The sequence below is a fragment of the Pristiophorus japonicus genome, chromosome 6, assembly GCF_044704955.1.
Source record: "Pristiophorus japonicus isolate sPriJap1 chromosome 6, sPriJap1.hap1, whole genome shotgun sequence".
NCBI classification, from domain to species: domain Eukaryota; kingdom Metazoa; phylum Chordata; class Chondrichthyes; family Pristiophoridae; genus Pristiophorus; species Pristiophorus japonicus.
Window position 1 is genome coordinate 252,108,327 of NC_091982.1, and position 24,091 is coordinate 252,132,417.

The 24,091-nt window shown below is 56.7% G+C and overlaps 1 protein-coding gene across 1 annotated transcript in view; it reads right to left on the reverse strand.

Moving 5' to 3' along the window:
- Positions 1–24,091, reverse strand: part of LOC139265461 (tumor protein p63-regulated gene 1-like protein) — a 136,063-nt gene that overhangs the window by 85,877 nt on the left and 26,095 nt on the right. Inside the window, exon 3 of the mRNA XM_070882475.1 lies at positions 66–242. Within this exon, the coding sequence (XP_070738576.1) occupies positions 66–242 (177 nt within the window). The remainder of the gene's footprint in view (positions 1–65; positions 243–24,091) is intronic.

Sequence of the window (24,091 nt, forward strand, 5' to 3'; positions counted from 1 at the left end):
CATTGGGTGGGGGCGGGAATGGTGGGGGGGGGGTCTGGGCGAGGGGGTCCGGGCAGACAGCCTACCTGGTGATGGAGCGCTCCGGGAAGGCGAATGGCCCAGCACAGATCCTGTCGATGTAGTTCAGTGGGACCCTCCGGCAATGCTCGTACATGAGCATCATGAAATCGTACTTGCAGATGAGCAGGGATCTGTCGGTGATCAGCACAATGCGTTCCTTCTCGTTGTTCCAGTGATCAATCCTGCAACAGGACACAAGCTGCAGAGTCAGTCTCGCCGCCCAGCGCGGGAACACAATCCGGAACAAGACCCCCGCACCCCCCCCGAGCCCGGCCACAATAACCCAGCGCTCACCCCACCGGCCAATCAGCCGCCCTCCCGTCACACCTGTAACATTCACCTGACCAGGGGGGAGAGAGAGTGGGGGGGGGAGAGAGAGTGGGGGGGGGGGAGAGAGAGTGGGGGGGAGAGAGAGTGGGGGGAAAGAGAGAGTGGGGGGGGGGAAAGAGAGAGTGGGGGGGGGGAGAGAGAGTGGGGGGGAGAGAGGGGGCGTGTGGGGGGGGGAGAGGGGGCGTGTGGGGGGGAGAGAGGGCGTGTGGGGGGGGAGAGAGGGGGCGTGTGGGGGGGTAGAGAGGGGGCGTGTGGGGGGGGAGAGAGGGGGCGTGTGGGGGGGGAGAGAGGGGGCGTGTGGGGGGGGGAGAGAGGGGGCGTGTGGGGGGGGAGAGAGGGGGCGTGTGGGGGGGGAGAGAGGGGGCGTGTGGGGGGGAGAGAGGGGGCGTGTGGGGGGGGAGAGAGGGGGCGTGTGGGGGGGGAGAGAGGGGGCGCGTGGGGGGGAGAGAGGGGGCGTGTGGGGGGGGAGAGAGGGGGCGTGTGGGGGGGGGAGAGAGGGGCGTGTGGGGGGGGAGAGAGGGGCGTGTGGGGGGGGGAGAGAGGGGCGTGTGGGGGGGGGAGAGAGGGGCGTGTGGGGGGGAGAGAGGGGGCGTGTGGGGGGGAGAGAGGGTGCGTGTGGGGGGGGGGGAGAGAGGGTGGGGGGGAGAGAGGGGGCGTGGGGGGGGGAGAGAGGGGGCGTGGGGGGGGGGGAGAGAGGGGGCGTGGGGGGGGGAGAGAGGGGGCGTGGGGGGGGGGGGAGAGGGGGCGTGTGGGGGACGTGTGGGGGGGGGAGAGAGGGAGCGTGTGGCGGGGGAGAGAGGGGGCGTGGCGGGGGAGAGAGGGGGCGTGGCGGGGGAGAGAGGGGGCGTGGCGGGGGAGAGAGGGGGGAAGAGAGGGGGCGTGTGGGGGGGAAGAGAGGGGGCGTGTGGGGGGGAAGAGAGGGGGCGTGTGGGGGGGAAGAGAGGGGGCGTGTGGGGGGGAAGAGAGGGGGCGTGTGGGGGGGAAGAGAGGGGGCGTGTGGGGGGGAAGAGAGGGGGCGTGTGGGGGGGGAAGAGAGGGGGCGTGTGGGGGGGGAAGAGAGGGGGCGTGTGGGGGGGGGAAGAGAGGGGGCGTGTGGGGGGGGGAAGAGAGGGGGCGTGTGGGGGGGAAGAGAGGGGGCGTGTGGGGGGGGAAGAGAGGGGGCGTGTGGGGGGGGAAGAGAGGGGGCGTGTGGGGGGGGAAGAGAGGGGGCGTGTGGGGGGGGAAGAGAGGGGGCGTGTGGGGGGGGAAGAGAGGGGGCGTGTGGGGGGGGAAGAGAGGGGGCGTGTGGGGGGGGAAGAGAGGGGGCGTGTGGGGGGGGAAGAGAGGGGGCGTGTGGGGGGGGAAGAGAGGGGGCGTGTGGGGGGGAAGAGAGGGGGCGTGTGGGGGGGAGAGAGGGGGCGTGTGGGGGGGAGAGAGGGGGCGTGTGGGGGGGAGAGAGGGGGCGTGTGGGGGGGGGACGTGTGGGGGGGGACGTGTGGGGGGGGACGTGTGGGGGGGGACGTGTGGGGGGGGACGTGTGTGGGGGGGGACGTGTGGGGGGGGACGTGTGGGGGGGGGACGTGTGGGGGGGGGACGTGTGGGGGGGGGAAGAGAGGGGGGGGAAGAGAGGGGGCGTGTGGGGGGGAGAGAGGGGGCGTGTGGGGGGGAGAGAGGGGGCGTGTGGGGGGGAGAGAGGGGGCGTGGGGGGGAGAGAGGGGGCGTGTGGGGGGGGAGAGAGGGGGCGTGTGGGGGGGGAGAGAGGGGGCGTGTGGGGGGGAGAGAGGGGGCGTGGGGGGGGAAGAGAGGGGGCGTGTGGGGGGGAAGAGAGGGGGCGTGTGGGGGGGAAGAGAGGGGGCGTGTGGGGGGGAAGAGAGGGGGCGTGTGGGGGGGAGAGAGGGGGCGTGGGGGGGAGAGAGGGGGCGTGTGGGGGGGAGAGAGGGGGCGTGTGGGGGGGAAGAGAGGGGGCGTGTGGGGGGGAAGAGAGGGGGCGTTTGGGGGGGAAGAGAGGGGGCGTTTGGGGGGGGGAAGAGAGGGGGCGTGGGGGGGAAGAGAGGGGGCGTGGGGGGGAGAGAGGGGGCGTGGAGGGGGGGGAGAGAGGGGGCGTGGGGGGGAAGAGAGGGGGCGTGGGGGGGGGGAAGAGAGGGGGCGTGGGGGGGGGAGAGAGGGGGCGTGGGGGGGGGGGAGAGAGGGGGCGTGGGGGGGGGAGAGAGGGGGCGTGTGGGGGGGGGGGGGGGGGGAGAGGGGGGGGCGTGTGGGGGGGGGGGGGGGGCGTGTGGGGGGGGAGAGGGGGGCGTGGGGAGGGTGGGGCGTGTGGCGGGGGAGAGGGGGGGCGTGGGGAGCGTGTGGGGGGGGGAGAGAGGGGGCGTGTGGGGGGGGGAGAGAGGGGGCGTGGGGGGGGGGGAGAGAGGGGGCGTGGGGGGGGGGAGAGAGGGGGCGTGGGGGGGGGGGGGGGAGAGAGGGGGCGTGGTGGGGGGGGAGAGAGGGGGCGTGTGGGGGGGGGGAGAGAGGGGGAGAGAGGGGGCGTGTGGGGGGGGGAGAGAGGGGGCGTGGGGGGGGGGGAGAGAGGGGGCGTGTGGGGGGGGGAGAGAGGGGGCGTGTGGGGGGGGGAGAGAGGGGGCGTGTGGGGGGGGAGAGAGGGGGCGTGGGGGGGGGGAGAGAGGGGGCGTGGGGGGGGGGAGAGAGGGGGCGTGGGGGGGGGAGAGAGGGGGCGTGGGGGGGGGGGGGAGAGAGGGGGCGTGTGGGGGGGGAGAGAGGGGGCGTGTGGGGGGGGAGAGAGGGGGCGTGTGGGGGGGGGGAGAGAGGGGGCGTGTGGGGGGGAGAGAGGGGGCGTGTGGGGGGGAGAGAGGGGGCGTGTGGGGGGGAGAGAGGGGGCGTGTGGGGGGGAGAGAGGGGGCGTGTGGGGGGGGAGAGAGGGGGCGTGTGGGGGGGGAGAGAGGGGGCGTGTGGGGGGGGAGAGAGGGGGCGTGTGGGAGGGGAGAGAGGGGGCGTGTGGGGGGGGAGAGAGGGGGCGTGTGGGGGGGGGAGAGAGGGGGCGTGTGGGGGGGGAGAGAGGGGGCGTGTGGGGGGGGAGAGAGGGGGCGTGTGGGGGGGAGAGAGGGGGCGTGTGGGGGGGGAGAGAGGGGGCGTGTGGGGGGGGAGAGAGGGGGCGTGTGGGGGGGGAGAGAGGGGGCGTGTGGGGGGGAGAGAGGGGGCGTGTGGGGGGGGAGAGAGACAGATTGGGGGATCAGAGAGAGAGTGGGGGGAGAGAGAGAGAGTGTGTGTGGGGCCGGGGAAAGAGAGAGCGAGAGAGAGAGGATGGGGGAAAGAGAGTAGGGACAGAGAGAGAAAGGGAGAGTGTGTGGGGGGTAGAGAGAGAGAGAGAGTGGGTGGAAGGGGGGAAGAGAGAGAGCGAGAGATAGAGATACAGATAGAGTGAGTGAGTGGGGGGTGAGGGAGAGACAGACAGTGGGGAGAGCGGGAGACAGGGGTGGGGGGAAGAGAGAGAGTGGGTGAAAGAGGGAGAGAGAATGGGTGAAAGAGGGAGAGAGAGAGACAGAGAGAGTGGGGGAGACAGAGACTGGGGGGCAGATGGAAAGAGAGAGAGGGAGGGAGAGTGAGGGGAGAGAGAGTTGGTGGGGTGGAAGAGAGAGAGAGAGAGAGGAAGAGACACGAGACAGAAGGAATGGGATGAGAGACACAGAGAGAGAGAGAGAAAAAGTGAATTGGGGGGGTAGATAGAGAGAGAGAGAGTGGGGTGGAGAGAGAGAGAGAGAGAGTGAGTGGGAGGGAGAAATTGAGAGAGGGAGAGAGGGTGCGGGACGAGTGGGGGGGGGGGGAAAGAGAGGGAGAGAGAAAGTGTGAGGGGGAGAGAGAGATGGGGCGGGGAGAGAGAGAGAGAGAGAGATAGAAAGGGGGAGGGAGAGAGAGAGAGTGAGTGTGAGGGGGAGAGAGAGAGAGAGAGAGAGAGAGAGTGAGTGGGGAGAGAGACAGAGAGTGTGAGTGGGGAGAGAGAGAGTGGGGGGTGCAGAGAGAGGGGGAGAGAGAAAGAGGGGGAGTGGGGGAGAGAGAGAGAGAGGGGGAAGGAGAGAGAGAGAGAGAAAGGGGAAGGAGAGAGAAAAGGGGAAAGAGAGGGGGGAGAGACGGAGAGGGGGAACGGAGGGAGGGGGGGAACGGAGGGAGGGGGGGAACGGAGGGAGGGGGGGAACGGAGAGAAGTGGGGAGGGGCGGAGAGAGTGGGGGGGGAGAGAGTGGGGGGGGGGGAGAGAGTGGGGGGGGGGAAGAGAGTGGGGGGGGCGGAGAGAGTGGGGGGGGGCGGAGAGAGTGGGGGGGGGCGGAGAGAGTGGGGGGGGGCGGAGAGAGTGGGGGGGGGCGGAGAGAGTGGGGGGGGGCGGAGAGAGTGGGGGGGGCGGAGAGAGTGGGGGGGGGGCGGAGAGAGTGGGGGGGGGCGGAGAGAGTGGGGGGGGCGGAGAGAGTGGGGGGGGGCGGAGAGAGTGGGGGGGGGCGGAGAGAGTGGGGGGGGGGGCGGAGAGAGTGGGGGGGGGGGCGGAGAGAGTGGGGGGGGGGCGGAGAGAGTGGGGGGGGCGGAGAGAGATGGGGGGGAGGAAGGAGAGAGATGGGGGGGAGGAAGGAGAGAGATGGGGGGGGGGGGAAGGAGAGAGACGGGGGGGGGGGAAAGGAGAGAGACGGGGGGGGGGAAGGAGAGAGACGGGGGGGGGGGGAAGGAGAGAGACAGGGGGGGGGAAAGGAGAGAGACAGGGGGGGGGGGGGGGAAGGAGAGAGACGGGGGGGGGGAAGGGGAGAGACGGGGGGGGGGGGAGGAGAGAGACGGGGGGGGGGGAAGGAGAGAGACGGGGGGGGGGGAAAGGAGAGAGACGGGGGGGGGGAAGGGGAGAGACGGGGGGGGGGAAGGAGAGAGACGGGGGGGGGGAAGGAGAGAGACGGGGGGGGGAAGGGGAGAGACGGGGGGGGGGAAGGGGAGAGACGGGGGGGGGGGAAGGAGAGAGACGGGGGGGGGGGGGAAAGGAGAGAGACGGGGGGGGGGAAGGATAGAGACGGGGGGGGGGAAGGAGAGAGACGGGGGGGGGGGGGAAGGAGAGAGACGGGGGGGGGGGGAAGGAGAGAGACAGGGGGGGGGGAAGGAGAGAGACAGGGGGGGGGGTGAAGGGGGAGATGGATGTTGATTGTGAAATGGTGTGGAGATGGGAGAGGGATCTGGTGTCGGATAAATACGTACTGCTGTTTTGCTCGGAGCGTGAACGGTTTGACTGGAACCTCTCTCGATGCGAGAGGAATGTTCTGGAAAAGCTGTGCTTCACACAGAAGAACATTTCACAGCTCATGGGAGTGAGCCAAGGTTACAATTCATCCCAAACATGTTTACAAACCAAGTGAACAGCCAATTACTGAGTGCACAGTGTTATCCCCGCATCACTGCACCTGCCTCTCAGCTCATGGCAGCATCAATCACGGACAGCGAAAGTCCAGCCAAATATCCACCTGTGATTTCTCTCGGGGGACATGGGGCGGGGGGGGCAGTGGTTAGCGGGGGGGGGGGGGGGGGGAGCAGCAGGCGTGATGGGGGAAGGAGGGGTTCGGGACAAGGGGGGGGGGCAGGGCGAGTGGGGTTGAGAATTCCAAAGACTCTCAATCCTCTGAGTGCAGAAATTTCTCCTCATCTCAGTCCTAACTGGCCGACCCCTTATCCTGAGACTATGAACGCTGGTTCGGCACTCTCCAGCCCGGGGGAAACATCCTCGCTGCATCTATCCTGTCAACCCATCGAAGAATATTATATGTTTCAATGAGATCACCTCTCATTCTTGTAAACTCCAGAGTATAGGCCAAATCGACTCAATTTCTCCTCATAAGACAGCCCTCGTATCCCAGGAATCAGAGTCGTGATTTGAGCACATAATCCAGGCTGACACTCCAAGTGCTGTACTGTCGGAGGGGTAGTACTGAGGGAGCGCCGCACTGTCGGAGGGGCAGTACTGAGGGAGTGCCGCACTGTCGGAGGGGCAGTACTGAGGGAGCGCCGCACTGTCGGAGGGGCAGTACTGAGGGAGCGCTGCGCTCGGGGACCACTGGGAGACCTGTGTCAGCAGTGTTCCTGGCTACCAGCTCCAGGGCCTCCTCCATCCCTTCCATGTTATATCTTATTTGCTGGGCAAAAACTCGGTGCCAACTATGTTCTTGGTGCTTAGTAGGCTTTTTGCTGCTGGTGAATCTCCCTCGTGCCTCCCACAACAGCCAAACAAGCACACACCACAGCCACATGTTTTCAGTGTCTCTGAGTTCCTTCTCTTTCTGTCTCCTCTTCTGCGCATGTCATGATGACCCTTGACCTCCTGAATCGCGGGAATCAAGCGTTGCCATGCCGTTGCTAAGGATGGCCACACTTTACGGCAGAAGGTCAAAAAAATTTAACGTAACGCCCATTTTCAAAATGTAAACTAGGTGTTTTGAGAATGGGCGAGAAGCCGGCGATCTGAAAATCCTTTTTTAACGCCCACCGCGGAAATAACGCCCATTTTTGGGCGCTAAGCACAAAAGTGAAGGTTCTAGCCCTAGGTCTCCTAGTTTTAGTTTCGCCGATGTGGAAATATCCTCTCTGCATCCACCTTGTCGAGCCCCCTCATTATCTTGTGTGTTTCGATAAGATCACCTCTCATTCTTCTGAACTCCAATGTGTATAGACCCAACCTACTCAACCTATCTTCATAAGTCAACCCCCTCATCTCCGGAATCAACCTAGTGAACCTTCCCTGAACAGCCTCCAATGCAAGTATATCCTTCCTTAAATACGGAGATCAGAACTATACGCAGAACTCCAGGTGTGGCCTCATCAATACCCTGTACAGTTGTAGCAGGACTTCTCTGTTTTTATACCAATTTGCTTTCCCACCCATCTTTGTATCATCAGCAAACTGGACTACATTACGCTCGGTCCCTTCATCCAAGTCATTCATATAGATTGTAAATAGTTGAGGCCCCAGCACCGATCCCTGCGGCACCCCACTAGTTACTGTTTGCCAAACGGAAAATGACCCATTTATCCCAACTCTCTGTTTTCTGTGAGTTAGCCAATCCTCTATCCATGCTAATATATTACCCCTAACCCTGTGAACTTTTGTGCAGTAACCTTTTATGTGGCATCTTATTGAATGCCTTCTGGAAACGCAAATACACCACATCCACTGGTTCCCCCTTATCACCCTGCTCGTTACATCCTCAAAGAACTCCAGCAAATTTGTCAAAATGATTTCCCTTTCATAAAACCATGCTGACTCTGCTTGATTGAATTATACTTTTCCAAATGTCCTACTACTGCTTCCTTAATAATGGACTCCAGCATTTTCCTAATGACAGATGTTAGGCTAACTGGTCTATAGATTACTGCTTTCTGTCTGCCTCCTTTTTTAAATAGGGGCATTATATTTGCATTTGCGATAAGGGAATAAAGGGTTATGGGGAGCGGGCAGGGAAGTGGAGCTGAGTCCATGATCAGATCAGCCATGATCTTATTAAATGGCAGAGCAGGCTCGAAGGGCCAAATGGCCTACCCCTGCTCCTATTTCTTATGTTCTTATGTTTCCTGCTTTCTGTCTGCCTCCTTTTTTAAATAGGGGCGTTACATTTGCGGTTTACCAATTTGGGGACCTCCCCAGAATCCAGGGAATTTTGGTAGATTACAACGAATGCATCCACTATCTCTGCAGCCACTTCTTTTAAGACCCTCAAATGTAAGCTATCAGGTCCAGGAAACTTGTCTGCCTTTAGTCCCATTATTTTACCGAGTACTACTTCTTTAGTGATAATGATTGTATTACGTTCCTCCCTCCCTGTACCCGCTTGATTATCCACTGTTGGGATGTTTTTAGTGTCTGATACAAAATATTTGTTCAAAGTCTCTGCCATTTCCATGTTCCCCGTTATTAATTGACACCAATCTGCAAACTGAATTAAACGCTGTCTCGATCTCCGCCTCACTCTCCCTTCAAATGTTTGGATATTACCCATGATCAGGATGTTTTATTCAGCCTCCATGTGAAGAAAGCGGTGTCAAGTTCAAGATAAATATTAACGAGCTTCATCCAACTGAGCATAAATTCCACCCCTCTGTATACCAGCCCGGCTGAAGTGTTTATAACCAACTTCAGCCAGAAGTGGATGATCCATATTGGCCTCCTCCCGAGTTCCTCACCATTGCAGAAGCCAATCTTCAGCCAATTTGATTCACTCCATATGATATCAAAAGACAGCCGAGTGCACTGGATACAGCAAGGGCTATGGACCCCGACAACGTCCCGGTTGCCATGTTGAAGACGCGCTCCGGGAATTAGCCACGTCTCTAGATAGAAAGCTGTTTCAGCACAGCTACAACACCGGCATCTATCCGACAATGTGGAAAACTGCCCAGGTATGCCCTGTCCACAAAAAGCAGAACAAATCCAATCTGATCAATCATCAGCAAAGTGATGGAAGGTGTCGTTGACAGTGCTATCAAGTGGCACTTACTCACCAATAACCTGCTCATCGATGCCCAGTTTGGATTAGGCCAGGACCACTCGGCTCCAGACCCCATTACAGCCTCAATCCAAACATGGACAAAGGGGCTGAATTCCAGAGGTGATGTGAGAGTGACTGCCCTCGACATCAAGGCAGCATTTAACCGAGTGTGGCATCAAGGAGTCGAGTAAAACTGAAGTCAATGGGAATCAGAGGGAAAACTCTCCTCTGGCTGGAGTCATACCTAGCACAAAGGAAGATTGGAGCTTCGAAGAATAATAGGTGACCTTATTGAAACACGTAGGATTCTGAGGACTCTTGACAGGATAGATGCAGAGAGGATTTTTCCCCTCGTGGGGGAATCTAGAACTAGGGGGCATAGTCTCAGAATAAGGGGCCGCCCATTTAAAACAGAAATGTGGAGGAATTTCTTCTCTCAGAGGGTCGTGAATTTTTAGAATTCTCTACCCCTAATACAGAGCTATGGAGGCTGGGTCACTGAATGTATTTAAGGTGGAGATAGACAGATTCTTGAACTATAGGGGAGTCAAGGGTTATGAAGAATAGGCAGGAAAGTGGAGTTGAGGCCAAGATCACATCAACCATGATCTTATTGAATGGCGGAGCAGGCTCGAGGGGCCCAATGGCCGACTCCTGCTCTTATTTCTTGTGTTCTTAGGACATCACTGCAGGAGTTCCTCAGGGCAGTGTCCTAGGCCCAAACATCTTCAGCTGCTTCATCAATGACCTTCCCTCCATCACAAGATCTGAAGTGAAAATGTTTGCTGATGATTGCACAGTGTTCAGTGCCATTCACAACTCCTCAGATAATGGAGCAGTCCATGCACACTTGCAGCAAGACCTGGACAACATTCAGACTTGGGCTGATAAGTAGCAAGTAACATTTGCGCAACACATGTGCCAGGTAATGACTAACTCCAACAAGAGAGAGTCTAACCACCTCCCCTTGACATTCAGTAGCATTGATCGAATTCCCTTCCGTCAACATCCTGGGGGTCACCATTGACCAGAAACTTAACTGGACCAGCCTGTGGCAACAAGAGCGGGTCAGTGGCTGGGTATTTTGTGGCGAGTGTCTCACCTCCTGACTCCCCAAAAGCCTTTCCACCATCTACAAGGCATAAGTCAGGAGTGTGATTGAAGACTCCCCACTTGCCTGGATGAGTGCAGCTCCAACAATACTCAAGAAGCTCGACACCATCCAGGACAAAGCAGCCCGCTTGATTAACACCCCATCCACCACCTTCAACATTCACTCCCTCCACCGTCGGGCACCGTGGCTGCAGTGTGTACCATCTACAAGATGCACTGCAGCAACTCGCCAAGGCTTCTTCGGCAGGAACTCCCAAACCTGCAACCTCTACCACCAGAAGGACAAGGGCAGCAGGTAACATGGGAACACCATCCCCTCCAAGTTCCCCTCCAAGTCACACACCATCCTGACTTGGAAATACATCCTGGGTCAAAATCCTAGAATTCCCTAGCAGGGGCAGGACAGTGAGCGAGCGGGGGTGGGGGGGAGCGGCAGAGAGGAGGGAGGAGCGAGCAGGGAGGGTGAGCAGCGAGCGGTAGAGGGCAGGGGTGGGGGGTTGAGCGGGGGTGCGGGAGTAAGCAAGGATGGTGAGCGGAAAGGGGGGCGAGTGGGGGGTGGGGATGTGAGCGGGGGGGGGTGGGAGCGAGTGGGGGTGGGGAGCAGCAAGCGGTAGTGGGGAACAGTGAGCGGTAGAGGGTGGGGGGGGGTGCATGGATGGGGGGGGGGGTAGCGAGCGGAGGGGGGGGGGGCCGAGCGGGGATGGGGGAGCAGGGGGTGGGGGTGGTGCGAGCGGGGGAGGAAGAGGAGGCGAGTGGGCTGCTGTATTTCTGCTCCGTTGCTCAGGTGCAGTTCCCTATCGACATCCCAACTGGGATTGGCTCACTCAGCATGGGTGACAGAGACCCGGGACCTCCTGGTCTGCACGCTCAGCACTCACACTGCAGCGCATCGGGGAAGCTGCCCGAATACTGTTTCCGCTCTTTTTTCTGCCACTTCTCTCTCCTCTTGCACATGGCTCCGTGCGGAAACCGATCCCCCACAACGTGACTATTTCAGGCCGTGAGTGTGGTCAGTCTCACCAACTGGGCCTCAGCTGGAATATTGTGGCCAATTCCAGCCACCGCACTTTAGGAAGGATGTCAAGACCTTGGAGAGGGTGCAGAGGAGATTTACCAGAATGGTTCCAGGGATGAGAAACTTCAGTTATGTGGCGAAACTGGAGAATAGAATCATAGAAAGGCTAACAGCACAGGAGGAGGCCATTCGGCCCATCGAACCCGTGCCGGCTCTCTGCAAGAGCACCTCAGCCAGTCCCACTCCCCCGCCCTTTCCGCGTGGCACTGCAATTTTTTTTAATTTCAGGTACTTATCTAACTCCCTTTTGAAAGCAGTGATTGAGTCTGCCTCCAACACCCTCTCAGGCCGTGCATTCCAGATCCCAACCACTCGCTGCGTAAAAAGGTTTTTCCTCATGTCGCCTTTGGTTCTTTTGCCAATCACCTTAAATCTGTGTCCTCTGATTCCCGACCCTTCCGCCACTGGGAACAGTTTCTCTCTCTCTACTCTGTCCAGACCCCTCATGATTTTGAACACCTCGATCAAATCTCCTCTCAACCTTCTCTGCTCTAAGGAGAACAACCCCAGCTTCTCCAGTCTATCCACGTAACTGAAGAATTAAGCTGACTGACATTATGTAGGAACGTTTGATCAGTTTGATCTTTTCCAGTTCTGTACATTCCTATGTACCCAGTCACAGATACTCGAAATAACTTTAATATTTAAAAATTAACCGGTTGGTAAAGATCACACCGTTTTCTTTTCTCTTCAAGTTAGGAGCCGGTGTTAAATAGTTGGTTAGTGTTAATGCTGAAGCTTGGCGATTAGTAACTGTTAATACACGTCATCTTAAGTTTCTGTAAAGTTAGTCAACAGTCGAGTGAATAAAGGCACAGCAGGGCAGCTCAGTCCTGTGGAATACACATCCTGTGCCATGTGGGAAGTCCTGGACGCTTCCCGTGTCCTGGACAACCTCATGTACAGGAAGTGTGGCCAGCTGCAGGAGTTCGAGCTCCGGGTTTCAGAGCTTGAGCAGCAGTTGGAGTCACTGTGGTGCATCCGTGAGGGTGAGCATGGTGGATAACACGTTTCAGTGAATGGGTGACCACCAGATAGAAGAGGCGGACCAGGCAGGGAGTGCAGGAGTCCCTTATGTGCATCTTGCTCTCCAACCAGTATTCTGTTCGGAGTACCGGTGAGGGCGATGGTTCCTCTGGGGAGTGCAGCCAGAGCCAAGTCTGCGGCACCACGGGTGGCTCAGCTGCACGGAGGGCGGGGGGAGGAAGAAGAATGGAAGAGCTATAGTGGTAGGGGATTCAATCGTCAGGGGAGCAGACAGGTGTTTCTGCGGCCGCAGACGTGGCTCCAGGATGGTATGTTGCCTCCCTGGTGCCAGGGTCAAGGATGTCACTGAGCGGCTGCAGGGCATTCTGGAGGGAGAGGGTGAACAGCCAGAGGTCGTGGTCCATATCGGTACCAACGACATAGGTAAAAAGAGGGAGGAGGTCCTGCAGGCAGAGTTTAGGGAGCTAGGAGAGAGATTAAACAGCAGGACCTCAAAAGGTAGTAATCTCCGGATTACTCCCAGTGCCACGAGCTAGTGAGTACAGAAATAGGAGGATAGAGCAGATGAATGCGTGGCTGGAGAGATGATGCAGAAGGGAGGGCTTCAGATTCCTGGGGCATGGAGGCTGGTTCTGGGGGAGGTGACTTATCGACTTTAAGTACAGCCAGCCTTTCTTGTACCTCCTCGTTATCAATTCTTATCCATCCAGTATCTCCACGACCTCCTCCTTCAGTATGTCTATGGCAGCATCCTCTTCCTTGGTGAAGACAGACACAAAGTACTCATGTAGTACCTCAGCCATACTCTCGGCCTCCATGTGTAGGTCTCCTCCCAAATAAATACATGAAAATGAAAACTTTGCTGGGCTGTGGGGCAAGAGCAGAGAGTGGGACTAATTGGAGAGCTCTTCGAAACAGCCAGCACAGGCTCGATGGGTCGAATGGCCTCCTTTTGTGCTGTATCATTCTATGATTCATTGGAGCACAAGGAGCCCAGGCGGGAGAGTATAACTGGGCCTTCGACAAAATGTCCACCTATAATGCTAAACGTAAAATTGAATGGCTTACCCGTAGCCATGGAACTGGACACTGGCGGCCTCATGAGTAAAAAGATGTTTGAGAGACTGTGGTGCAACAAGGCATTTAGACCAGCCCTGAGCCCCATCCACATGAAACTGAGAACGTACACCAAAGAGCTTATCACTGTCCTGGGAATCGCCATGGTCAAGGTCACCTACGAGGGTACGGTGCACGAACTGCCACTCTGGATTGTCCCGGGCGATGCCCCACACTGCTTGGAAGGAGCTGGCTGGGCAAAATCTACTGGAACTGGGATGACATCCGAGCGCTATCACATGTCGATGAGGCCTCATGTACCCAGGTTCTTAACAAATTTCCTTCCCTTTTTGAGCCAGGCATTGGAAACTTTTCCGGGGCGAAGGTGCGGATCCACTTGGTCCCAGACGCACGACCCATTCACCACAAGGCGCGAGCGGTACCTCACATGATGAGGGAGAGAGTGGAAATCGAGCTGGACAGGCTGCAATGCGAGGGCATCATCTCCCCAGTGGAATTCAGCGAGTGGGCCAGCCCGATTGTTCCAGTACTCAAAAGTGATGGCACGGTCAGGATTTGCGGCGATTATAAAGTAACTATTAATCGTTTCTCGCTACAGGACCAATACCCGCTACCTAAGGCAGACAACCTATTTGCGACGCTGGCAGGAGGCAAGACGTTCACCAAGCTCGACCTGACTTCAGCCTACATGACACAGGAGCTGGAGGAGTCTTCGAAGGGCCTCACCTGCATCAACACGCACAAGGGACTGTTCATCTACAACAGATGTCCGTTTGGAATTCGGTCGGCTGCAGCGATCTTCCAGAGAAACATGGAGAGCCTACTCAAGCTGGTACCACACACGGTGGTCTTTCAGGACGACATATTGGTCACGGGTCAGGTAGGGCTGCGGCTGAAGAGGTCGAAATGGGTTTTCATGGCAACAGAAGTGGAGTTTTTGGGGAGAAAGATCGCAGCGGACGGCATTCGGCCCACAGACGCCAAGACAGAGGCTATCAGGAACGTGCCAGGCTACAGAACGTCACGGAGCTGCGGTCGTTCCTGGGACTCCTCAACTATTTTGGTAACTTCCTACCAGGGTTAAGCACCCTCTTAGAGCCCCTACATGTGTTATTGCGCAAAGGTGAGAACTGGGTATGGGAAAAAAAACAAATAATTGCTTTTGAGAAAGCCAGAAACATTTTATGCTCCAACAAGCTGCTTGTATTGTATAACCCGTGTAAAAGACTTGTGCTAGCATGTGATGTGTCGTCGTACAGAGTCGGGTGTGTATTACAACAAGCTAACGTTGCGGGGAAGTTGCAACCTGTCGCCTATGCCTCCAGGAGCTTGTCTAAGGTCGAGAGGGCCGACAGCATGATTGAGAAAGAGGCATTAGCGTGTGTGTTCGGGGTAAAGAAAATGCATCAATAACTGTTTGGCCTCAAATTTGAGTTAGAAACCGATCACAAGCATCTCACATCCCTGTTCGCTGAAAACAAGGGGATAAATACTAATGTCTCAGCCCGCATACAAAGGTGGGCACTCACGCTATCAGCGTATAACTATACCATCCGCCACAGGCCAGGCACCGAGAACTGTGTGGATGCTCTCAGTCGGCTACCATTGCCCACCACGGAGATGGAAATGGCGCAGCCTGCAAACTTGTTGATGGTGGCGCAGCCCGCAGACTTGTTGATGGTCATGGAAGCATTTGAAAATGATAAATCACCTGTCACGGCCCGCCAGATTAGGACTTGGACCAGTCAAGATCCTCTGCTGTCCCTAGTAAAAAACTGTGTACTGCATGGGAGCTGGGCCAGCATCCCCGTTGAAATGCAAGAGCTAATCAAGCTGTTCCAGCGGCGAAAGGACAAGCTGTCCATTCAGGCAGACTGCCTGTTGTGGGGTCACCGCGTAATGCTACCCAAAAAGGGCAGGGAGACGTTCATCTCGGATCTCCACAGCACACACCCGGGTAATAGTAATGATGAAAGCGATAGCCAGATCCCACGTGTGGTGGCCCAGTATCGACTCTGACTTAGAGTCCTGTGTACGGCAATGCAGCGTATGTGCTCAGTTGAGCAACGCGCCCAGAGAGGCACCACTAAGTTTGTGGTCCTGGCCCTCCAGACCATGGTCGAGGATCCATGTCGACTATGCGGGCCCGTTTTTCGGTAACATGTTCCTGATGGTGGTGGATGCTTTTTCAAAATGGATTGAATGTGAAATAATGTCGGGAAGCACCGCCACCGCCACCATTGAAAGCCTGAGGGCCATGTTTGCTACCCACGGCCTGCCTGACACACTGGTCAGTGACAATGAGCCATGTTTCACCAGTGCCGAATTTAAAGAATTCATGACCCGCAATGGGATCAAACATGTCACCTCGGCCCCAGTTAAACCAGCCTCCAATGGGCATGCAGAGCGGGCAGTACAAACCATCAAACAGAGCCTTAAACGAGTCACAGAAGGCTCACTCCAAACCCGCCTGTCCCGAGTACTGCTCAGCTACCGCACGAGACCCCACTCGCTCACAGGGGTGCCCCTGGCTGGACTATTCATGAAAAGGACACTTAAAACCAGACTCTCGCTGGTTCACCCCGACCTGCATGATCAGGTAGAGAGCAGGCGGCAACAAAATGTAAACGATGGTCGCGCCACTGTGTCACGGGAAATTGATCTGAATGACCCTGTGTATGTGCTAAACTATGAACATGGTCCCAAGTGGATCGCGGGCACGGTGATAGCTAAAGAAGGGAATAGGATATTTGTAGTCAAACTAGACAATGGACAAATTTGCAGAAAGCACCTGGACCAAACGAGACTGCGGCTCACAGACTGCCCTGAACAACCCACAGCAGACACCACCTTTTTCGAGCCCACAACACACACCCAAAGGATCAATGACACCACGCCGGACCAGGAAATCGAACCCATCAGGCCCAACAGCTCAGCAAGGCCAGGCTCACCCAGCAGCCCTGCAGGGTCAACAATATGCCAGCCCAGCAAGGGCACAGCCAACACACCAGAACAGACATTTGTACCGAGGCGGTCCACCAGGGAAAGAAAGGCTCCCGACCGCCTCACCTTGTAAATAGTTTTCACTTTGACTTTGGGTTGGGTGGGGGGGTGATGTTGTGTATCTGTAAAGCATGCACTCCCATGTTCCGCCACCAGGGAGCTCATCTGTTGAAGTCCCAAGGGATCCCAGCATCCCTTGGGAGCACTGTATATAAGCCGGCCCCTTAGGCCTGTTCCTCACTCTGGAGTGTCTTATTAAAGACTGAGGTCACTGTTACTTTAACCTCCCTGTGTGTAGCCTCATCTGTGTTAGGAACACAATAAATACCTTGGAGACACAAGAGCCAATCATAGCTGTAGTAACCACTTCTTCACGACGTAATGCGCACAGTCACTTCACCAGTAACCATACCAACTCACGGACCATATCTGGTGCTGACACCACGGCGTGTAGCCAGGAGTTGGGGCCCATTAATGATGGGACGACCCACTGGAAGTTAATAGGAGGTGGGCAAATTTCAGGAGGGGTCACCCCGAGTTGGAAGAGAGAGACTTAACATGAGTCCTCCTCTTGGCCTGTTCCACTTCCCTAAAATATAATCTGCCAGACAGTCCTCCAGCCTGGCACAGCGGTCGATGTACTCATGACCGAGATCCTAAACCATTTAGGGATTCAAACCTTGAACAGTGGCTCTGCTTAATCAGACCAAGCAGCGCCCAGAAGAGACCCCTAGAGCCTTCACTAACAACCTGTACGATATCTATCAACGTACTCAGAACCAGGCACTCACAAATGCTGCAGCAGGAAAGAATCAGGAACAATTTAAATTGATGTTCCTGACCCAACTCCACTCTTTAGTTAAAACCACCCTGGCATTGCCATTAGGCCCACCAATCAGTGGACAGATATAGAGACCAGCGCTCAAATAGACTGGGAGATGGTAAAAGACCAGTTAAAGGTGAAGTCACCACCCACTGCAAATAAACCAGTGTCAATGGTGGAGGGATCTCGAAACTACCCCTTTGAGGGACAGTGCTTTAATTGTAAGAAGGTAGGACACCGAGCAAAAGATTGCAGCAGGCCCAGACCAGCACCGAACCATGATGCAATGCATAGATACCTCCCGAGGGGCGAATCCAAACCCTCTGGAATGGAACAACAATTGGCTCAGTTAGTAAGCCTTCTAAAGAACAAATCCAAGTCCTCTGGGGCAGATCAACGATTGGACCAGTTGATAACCCTTGTACAAACCCAAATTGCCACGGGGAGGATGCAAAATCATTTACCGGTGCACACAATCGTCGATGCACACTCATTAGAGAGACCCATTCAAGGATCGACCCTATGACAGGTTTCGGCCTCCAGAGATTGGTGGGAAGGGGGACGTGATGGAAGTGGGAGACCAGTAATCCTTGTTGTCTTAAAAGGGGCAGGCAGCAGATTATGTTCATCGATACTGGCTCAGCTGTTACCATCATCCACACCCCATACCCTGAACGCCATGCAGTGGCGGGCAAGGGTTATATGACCCTTAAAGGGTTTAACGGTGATACAACCACCGCATATACAGGGAAGGCCACTGAACTTCAGTTGGGAGGCCTCACCTGTAAGGTCCCAGCGCCGATGATGATGACCACCCCCGACGGAAGGGGAATTGTCGGGACTGATGTGTTGGATCAGTACGGCGTGGTGATAGATTATAATCAGGACTGTGTTTGGTTGGGATTGAGAAATAAGTCAGGAGTGATAGAAATTCCAGATGCTCACTCGGTTTTTGCTATTAAAAAGCCATCTAAGTATGACTCTCCGGGGAGCGAAAATGAAGCTGTTGCAAAACTAAATCAGGAACACTGAGCGGTGTTTGCCACATGCAAGCATGACTATGGAAAAATGGCAGGCGAGGAATCTATTTAGGGACCCCCCCCCCCCCACTCATTCACTAAACAGTACCCCACCCCAAGGGAGAGTCACCCTTACATTCAAGACACCATAAAATCCCGAGTCGAGCAGGGTGTTCTTAGGACAGGCACTTTCACGACCAATTCACCCACATGACCGGTTAAAACGCCTGATAGCAGCTGGCGACTGACTATTGATTACAGAAAGTTAAATTCTGTAACACCAGCCTGCTCACCGGTAGTAAGAGAAACTCCCACCATATTATCTCAAATTCCTGCTGGTTCCAAGTACTTTTCGACCCTCGACATCGCCAATGGATTCTGGAGTATCCCTGTTAAAGGGGAAGACCAGTACAAATTTGCGTTCACATTTGAGGGCCAGAGCTACACCTGGACATGCTTGCCTCAGGGGTTCCACAATGCCCCCACGATATTCCACAAAAGAATGGCTGCAATTTTAAAAGACTTTTCCCGCCCTACCTACTTGCTGCAGTACGTAGATGACCTACTGCTGGCAACTGACAGCATGGAGGAGCATCTGTCCCCTTTGCATGAACTTTTGACATTGTTGGCTCAGGTGGGACTAAAGGTGAATCCCTGTAAAGCCCAATTAGCAAAGGAACTTTATCCCAGGTTTTGCAGAGTGTGCAAAGCCCCTGTATGATTTAATAAAACTGCAGGGTGATGACATACGCCCGGCATGGACTGATGCCCACACCCAGTCCGTGGCTAAATTAAAAACTGCAATGATACAGGACACATGTCTGATCCCTCCTGACCCCACGCAGCCCTTACATTTGTTGGTCGGGGCCACAGAGCAAAACCTCACTGCAGTTCTGTGCCAAACGCGAGCTGATCGAATACAGCCCATTGCATATGCGTCTCGAATCCTGCAGGGGGCAGAAAAGGCGTATACCGCATGCGAGCGCCACCTGCTGGCATCTTCTGGTCGGTACATCACTTTAGCTTTATTACTGGGTTACAGGCGACAATCCTGCACAGCGGACACACACCTCTGAAACTACTGATGAAGGCTGGAGATTCGCTAGTTTCCTCGCAGCACCTCAGCAAATGGCCATTAGAATTTATGGAAAGAGACATTGATACCATTTCCAAACCCATTACATTGCTGCCACAATTTCTGATCTATGAGGGGGACCCACATGAACGTCCGTTACCCCTGATTAAGTTTGAGACCCAGCCTGTGCAGAAAGAGCCCATACAGGGTGCCCCAGATGTATATATCGATGGGTCCTCATATCACATTGAAGGATCCCCTCACACTGGATATGCTGTGATATTGCCAGAAAGAACCATCCAGCGAAGATGCAACAGACAGTCTTCACAATATGCAGAAATCGCCACACTTCTACCTGCTGTAAAGGAGACCTCAGGTAGACCAGTGAATATTTAGTCCGATAGTGCCTATGCTATAATCACCATGCTCTCCTTGCCCCTATACCACAAAAATGACTATTGTACGATAGACGGTAAGGCCCTGGTCCATGGGCCCTGGTTACGCCTGCTCTGGTCATACCTTAAACAGCGATTCCAGCCCTGCTTCATAGAAAAGGGGGTCCACATAGTGAGGGAAATTCCAGAGCAGACAAAGCAGCCAAGGATGCTGCGATTGAGGGGGAGATAGAGGATATAGTTGTTGAGCCCTGCAATGCTGTTAGCAAGGTCTCTCCAACAGATCACCTAGATTTAAAATCCCTGCAGCAGCAATACTGATCATATGCTGTTGTAAGCGCCTAGCACGAGGAAGGAAGACCCTTCCTCAACCAACAGCCTGGGCTCCCAATACCAGACTAGCCACTGCCCCTGAGCAGTTGCAGATGTTCAAACGCAAGACAAATGCCTGCCCGGTGGTGTGTGTTCCACCAGAGGTGGGTCAGGAACTGCTCTCCCTCTTTCACTCCCACCCCACAGCAGGGCACTATTCGGCCCTGGTAACCTTCTATAAGGTAGCATCCACATATTGGTGGCCTTCCATGAGGGAAACAATCAACCAATACGTGGCACGATGCCTACCGTGCCTGCAACACAATCCTCCTGCATGCCTTGCTTCAAAGCGCACCCCCACCTCAAGAGTCATGGACTCTCCTCCAGATAGACTTCATTGGACCACTTCCACAGACGCAAGGCAATTTTCAGCATGCCCTAGTGGTGGTGGATCAATTCACTAAATGAATCGAAGCATTCCCCTGCTGCTCCAACACCGCAATCACAGCAGCTAAATCACTATTGAATCATGTGTTTTGTAGGTGGGGAGCACCAGTACAAGTGAACAGCAATCAAGGTTCACACTTTACCGGTAACATTCTTACCCACCCCTGCAGGAAATGTTGGGGATAAAACACAAATTACACATTGCTCACCCCCCCAGTCATCTGGAGGGGTTGAAAGGGGGAACAGGACCCTAAGTTAATGTTAAAAAAATTGTGCGCGGACCACCCCACGCAATGGGCTAACATGCTGCCAATGTGCTTAATGGTAATGAGGTCCACACCTCATAGAACAACAGGGGTCTCCCCGTATCAGGCCATGACGGGGAGGCTCATGAGAACACCAGGCCAGCTAACACTAACAGGGATGAGTCCCCTGACATTGAAACCATGTAGTTCCGAGTGGCTGGAACAAGTGATAGATCACACCGATCACATCAATCGACTTGTGGCCACCAAATTGGGGAAGTCAAAAAGACAAATTAAAAGGTACTTTGAGAAGAAAGTACGTCCCTTTGAATACAAGGGGACCCAATCATGATTCCAAATTATGGGAACAAGAAACTGCCTTTGAGCCCAGGTGGTGGGGACAGCATAAGTTTATTGACCGATTGAACCCCGCGGTTTATTTAATTCAGTTACCGGGGTGGGGGGGGGGGAAAGGGCATTAAGTACAAGAAGTGGTTTCACATTAATCAGCCAAAGAGTAAATACTGCACTGATCTTGTTTCCCACAGACCATGTTACGGACCCTCACGATTGTCAGGATGATACTGGCCAAGACCGAAGCCGAGGGAAGATGGAGAAGTGGGAGCTGCAGCATGACTCACGAACATCATCAATCATCAATGTGCTGTGAGAAGTGATGGTGCACTGACGATATGGGAAGGGGAGAGTCTCCGCTGGAGGTGTGATTGGACTATAGTAACGTGTGGCATACACCTTACAAGGTGGGGACCAAGTCAGGCCATCCACTTTTCTCTCTCTCGCTCTCTAAGTTTAAAACCCATTATACAGCATCATCCACCTCACAGAAACATAAACAACAGTTATCAGAACCCTCTCGATGATTATGATATGTGAGCCCTGAGGTGATAAACCATATGAGCAGTCAATAAGGATAGTTCCCCCTCAAGGTGGGGAGATTGTAAGAATAAAAGTGTTTAGTAATGACAAAATTAATTCTGTGTATGTATAAATGTTGAAAGTGTAGATTATATGGAAAGGCTGCAGTTTGAAGAGACAAAATGGATACCTTCCCCAAGTTCATGTCTCCATGACTTTGAAACACACCAAACTAGATAAGATGTTAATTGGAAATCCATTAACCTAATCAAGGGATGACACCAGCCCTCCAGACAAACACATGTGTGAGGAGAGCCAATAAAGAACTGGCCTGGAACCAAGACCCAATCCTGGGGCTTTCTGAGGAATGATGGACTTAAGGAATTTAAAAACCCAAGTACAGATTGCTCTTTCTCTCCTCAAGACCAGCCGAAACAGCAGGCTGTGCATTCAGGAGGGGGGGGGAGGAGGAGAGGCGGGGGGAGGAGGAGGTTGGGGAGAGGAGGAGGGAGAGGAAAGAGAGGGAGGGAAGAGAGGAAAGAGAGGGAGGGAAGAGAGGAAAGAGAGGGAGGGAAGAGAGGAAAGAGAGGGAGGGAAGAGAGGAAAGAGAGGGAGGGAAGAGAGGAAAGAGAGGGAGGGAAGAGAGGAAAGAGAGGGAGGGAAGAGAGGAAAGAGAGGGAGGGAGAGAGAAAGAGAGGGAGGGAAGAGAGGAAAGAGAGGGAGGGAAGAGAGGAAAGAGAGGGAGGGAAGAGAGGAAAGAGAGGGAGGGAAGAGAGGAAAGAGAGGGAGGGAAGAGAGGAAAGAGAGGAGGGAAGAGAGGAAAGAGAGGGAGGGAAGAGAGGAAAGAGAGGGAGGAAGAGAGGAAAGAGAGGGAGGGAAGAGAGGAAAGAGAGGGAGGGAAGAGAGGAAAGAGAGGGAGGGAAGAGAGGAAAGAGAGGGAGGGAAGGAAGAGAGGAAAGAGAGGGAGGGAAGAGAGGAAAGAGAGGGAGGGAAGAGAGGAAAGAGAGGGAGGGAAGAGAGGAAAGAGAGGGAGGGAAGAGAGGGGAGAGGGAGGGAAGAGAGGGGAGAGGGAGGGAAGGGAGGGGAGAGGGAGGGAAGGGAGGGGAGAGGGAGGGAAGGGAGGGGAGAGGGAGGGGAGAGGGAGGGAAGGGAGGGGAGAGGGAGGGAAGGGAGGGGAGAGGGAGGGAAGGGAGGGGAGAGGGAGGGAAGAGGGGAGAGGGAGGGGAGAGGGGAGAGGGAGGGAAGGGAGGGGAGAGGGAGGGAAGGGAGGGGAGAGGGAGGGAAGGGAGGGGAGAGGGAGGGAAGGGAGGGGAGAGGGAGGGAAGGGAGGGGAGAGGGAGGGAAGGGAGGGGAGAGGGAGGGAAGGGAGGGGAGAGGGAGGGAAGGGAGGGGAGAGGGAGGGAAGGGAGGGGAGAGGGAGGGAAGGGAGGGGAGAGGGAGGGAAGGGAGGGGAGAGGGAGGGAAGGGAGGGGAGAGGGAGGGAAGGGAGGGGAGAGGGAGGGAAGGGAGGGGAGAGGGAGGGAAGGGAGGGGAGAGGGAGGGAAGGGAGGGAAGGGAGGGGAGAGGGAGGGAGGGGAGAGGGAGGGAGGGGAGAGGGAGGGAGGGGAGAGGGAGGGAGGGGAGAGGGAGGGAGGGGAGAGGGAGGGAGGGGAGAGGGAGGGAAGGGAGGGGAGAGGGAGGGAAGGGAGGGGAGAGGGAGGGAAGGGAGGGGAGAGGGAGGGAGGGAAGGGAGGGGAGAGGGAGGGAGGGAAGGGAGGGGAGAGGGAGGGAGGGGAGAGGGAGGGAGGGGAGAGGGAGGGAAGGGAGGGGAGAGGGAGGGAAGGGAGGGGAGAGGGAGGGAAGGGAGGGGAGAGGGAGGGAGGGGAGAGGGAGGGAGGGGAGAGGGAGGGAGGGGAGAGGGAGGGAGGGGAGAGGGAGGGAGGGGAGAGGGAGGGAGGGGAGAGGGAGGGAAGGGAGAGGGAGGGGAGGGAGGGGAGAGGGAGGGAAGGGAGAGGGAGGGAAGGGAGGGGAGAGGGAGGGAAGGGAGGGGAGAGGGAGGGAAGGGAGGGGAGAGGGAGGGAAGGGAGGGGAGAGGGAGGGGAGAGGGAGGGGAGAGGGAGGGGAGAGGGAGGGGAAGGGAGGGGAGAGGGAGGGAAGGGAGGGGAGAGGGAGGGAAGGGAGGGGAGGGAAGGGAGGGGAGAGGGAGGGAAGGGAGGGGAGAGGGAGGGAAGGGAGGGGAGAGGGAGGGAAGGGAGGGGAGAGGGAGGGAAGGGAGGGGAGAGGGAGGGAAGGGAGGGGAGAGGGAGGGAAGGGAGGGGAGAGGGAGGGAAGGGAGGGGAGAGGGAGGGAAGGGAGGGGAGAGGGAGGGAAGGGAGGGGAGAGGGAGGGAAGGGAGGGGAGAGGGAGGGAAGGGAGGGGAGAGGGAGGGAAGGGAGGGGAGAGGGAGGGAAGGGAGGGGAGAGGGAGGGAAGGGAGGGGAGAGGGAGGGAAGGGAGGGGAGAGGGAGGGAAGGGAGGGGAGAGGGAGGGAAGGGAGGGGAGAGGGAGGGAAGGGAGGGGAGAGGGAGGGAAGGGAGGGGAGAGGGAGGGAAGGGAGGGGAGAGGGAGGGAAGGGAGGGGAGAGGGAGGGAAGGGAGGGGAGAGGGAGGGAAGGGAGGGGAGGGGGAAGGGAGGGGAGAGGGAGGGAAGGGAGGGAGGAGGGAGAGGGGAGGGAAGGGAGGGGAGAGGGAGGGAAGGGAGGGGGGAGGGAGGGAGGGAGGGAAGGGAGGGGAGGGAGGGAGGGAAAGGGAGGGAGGGAGGGAAGGGAGGGG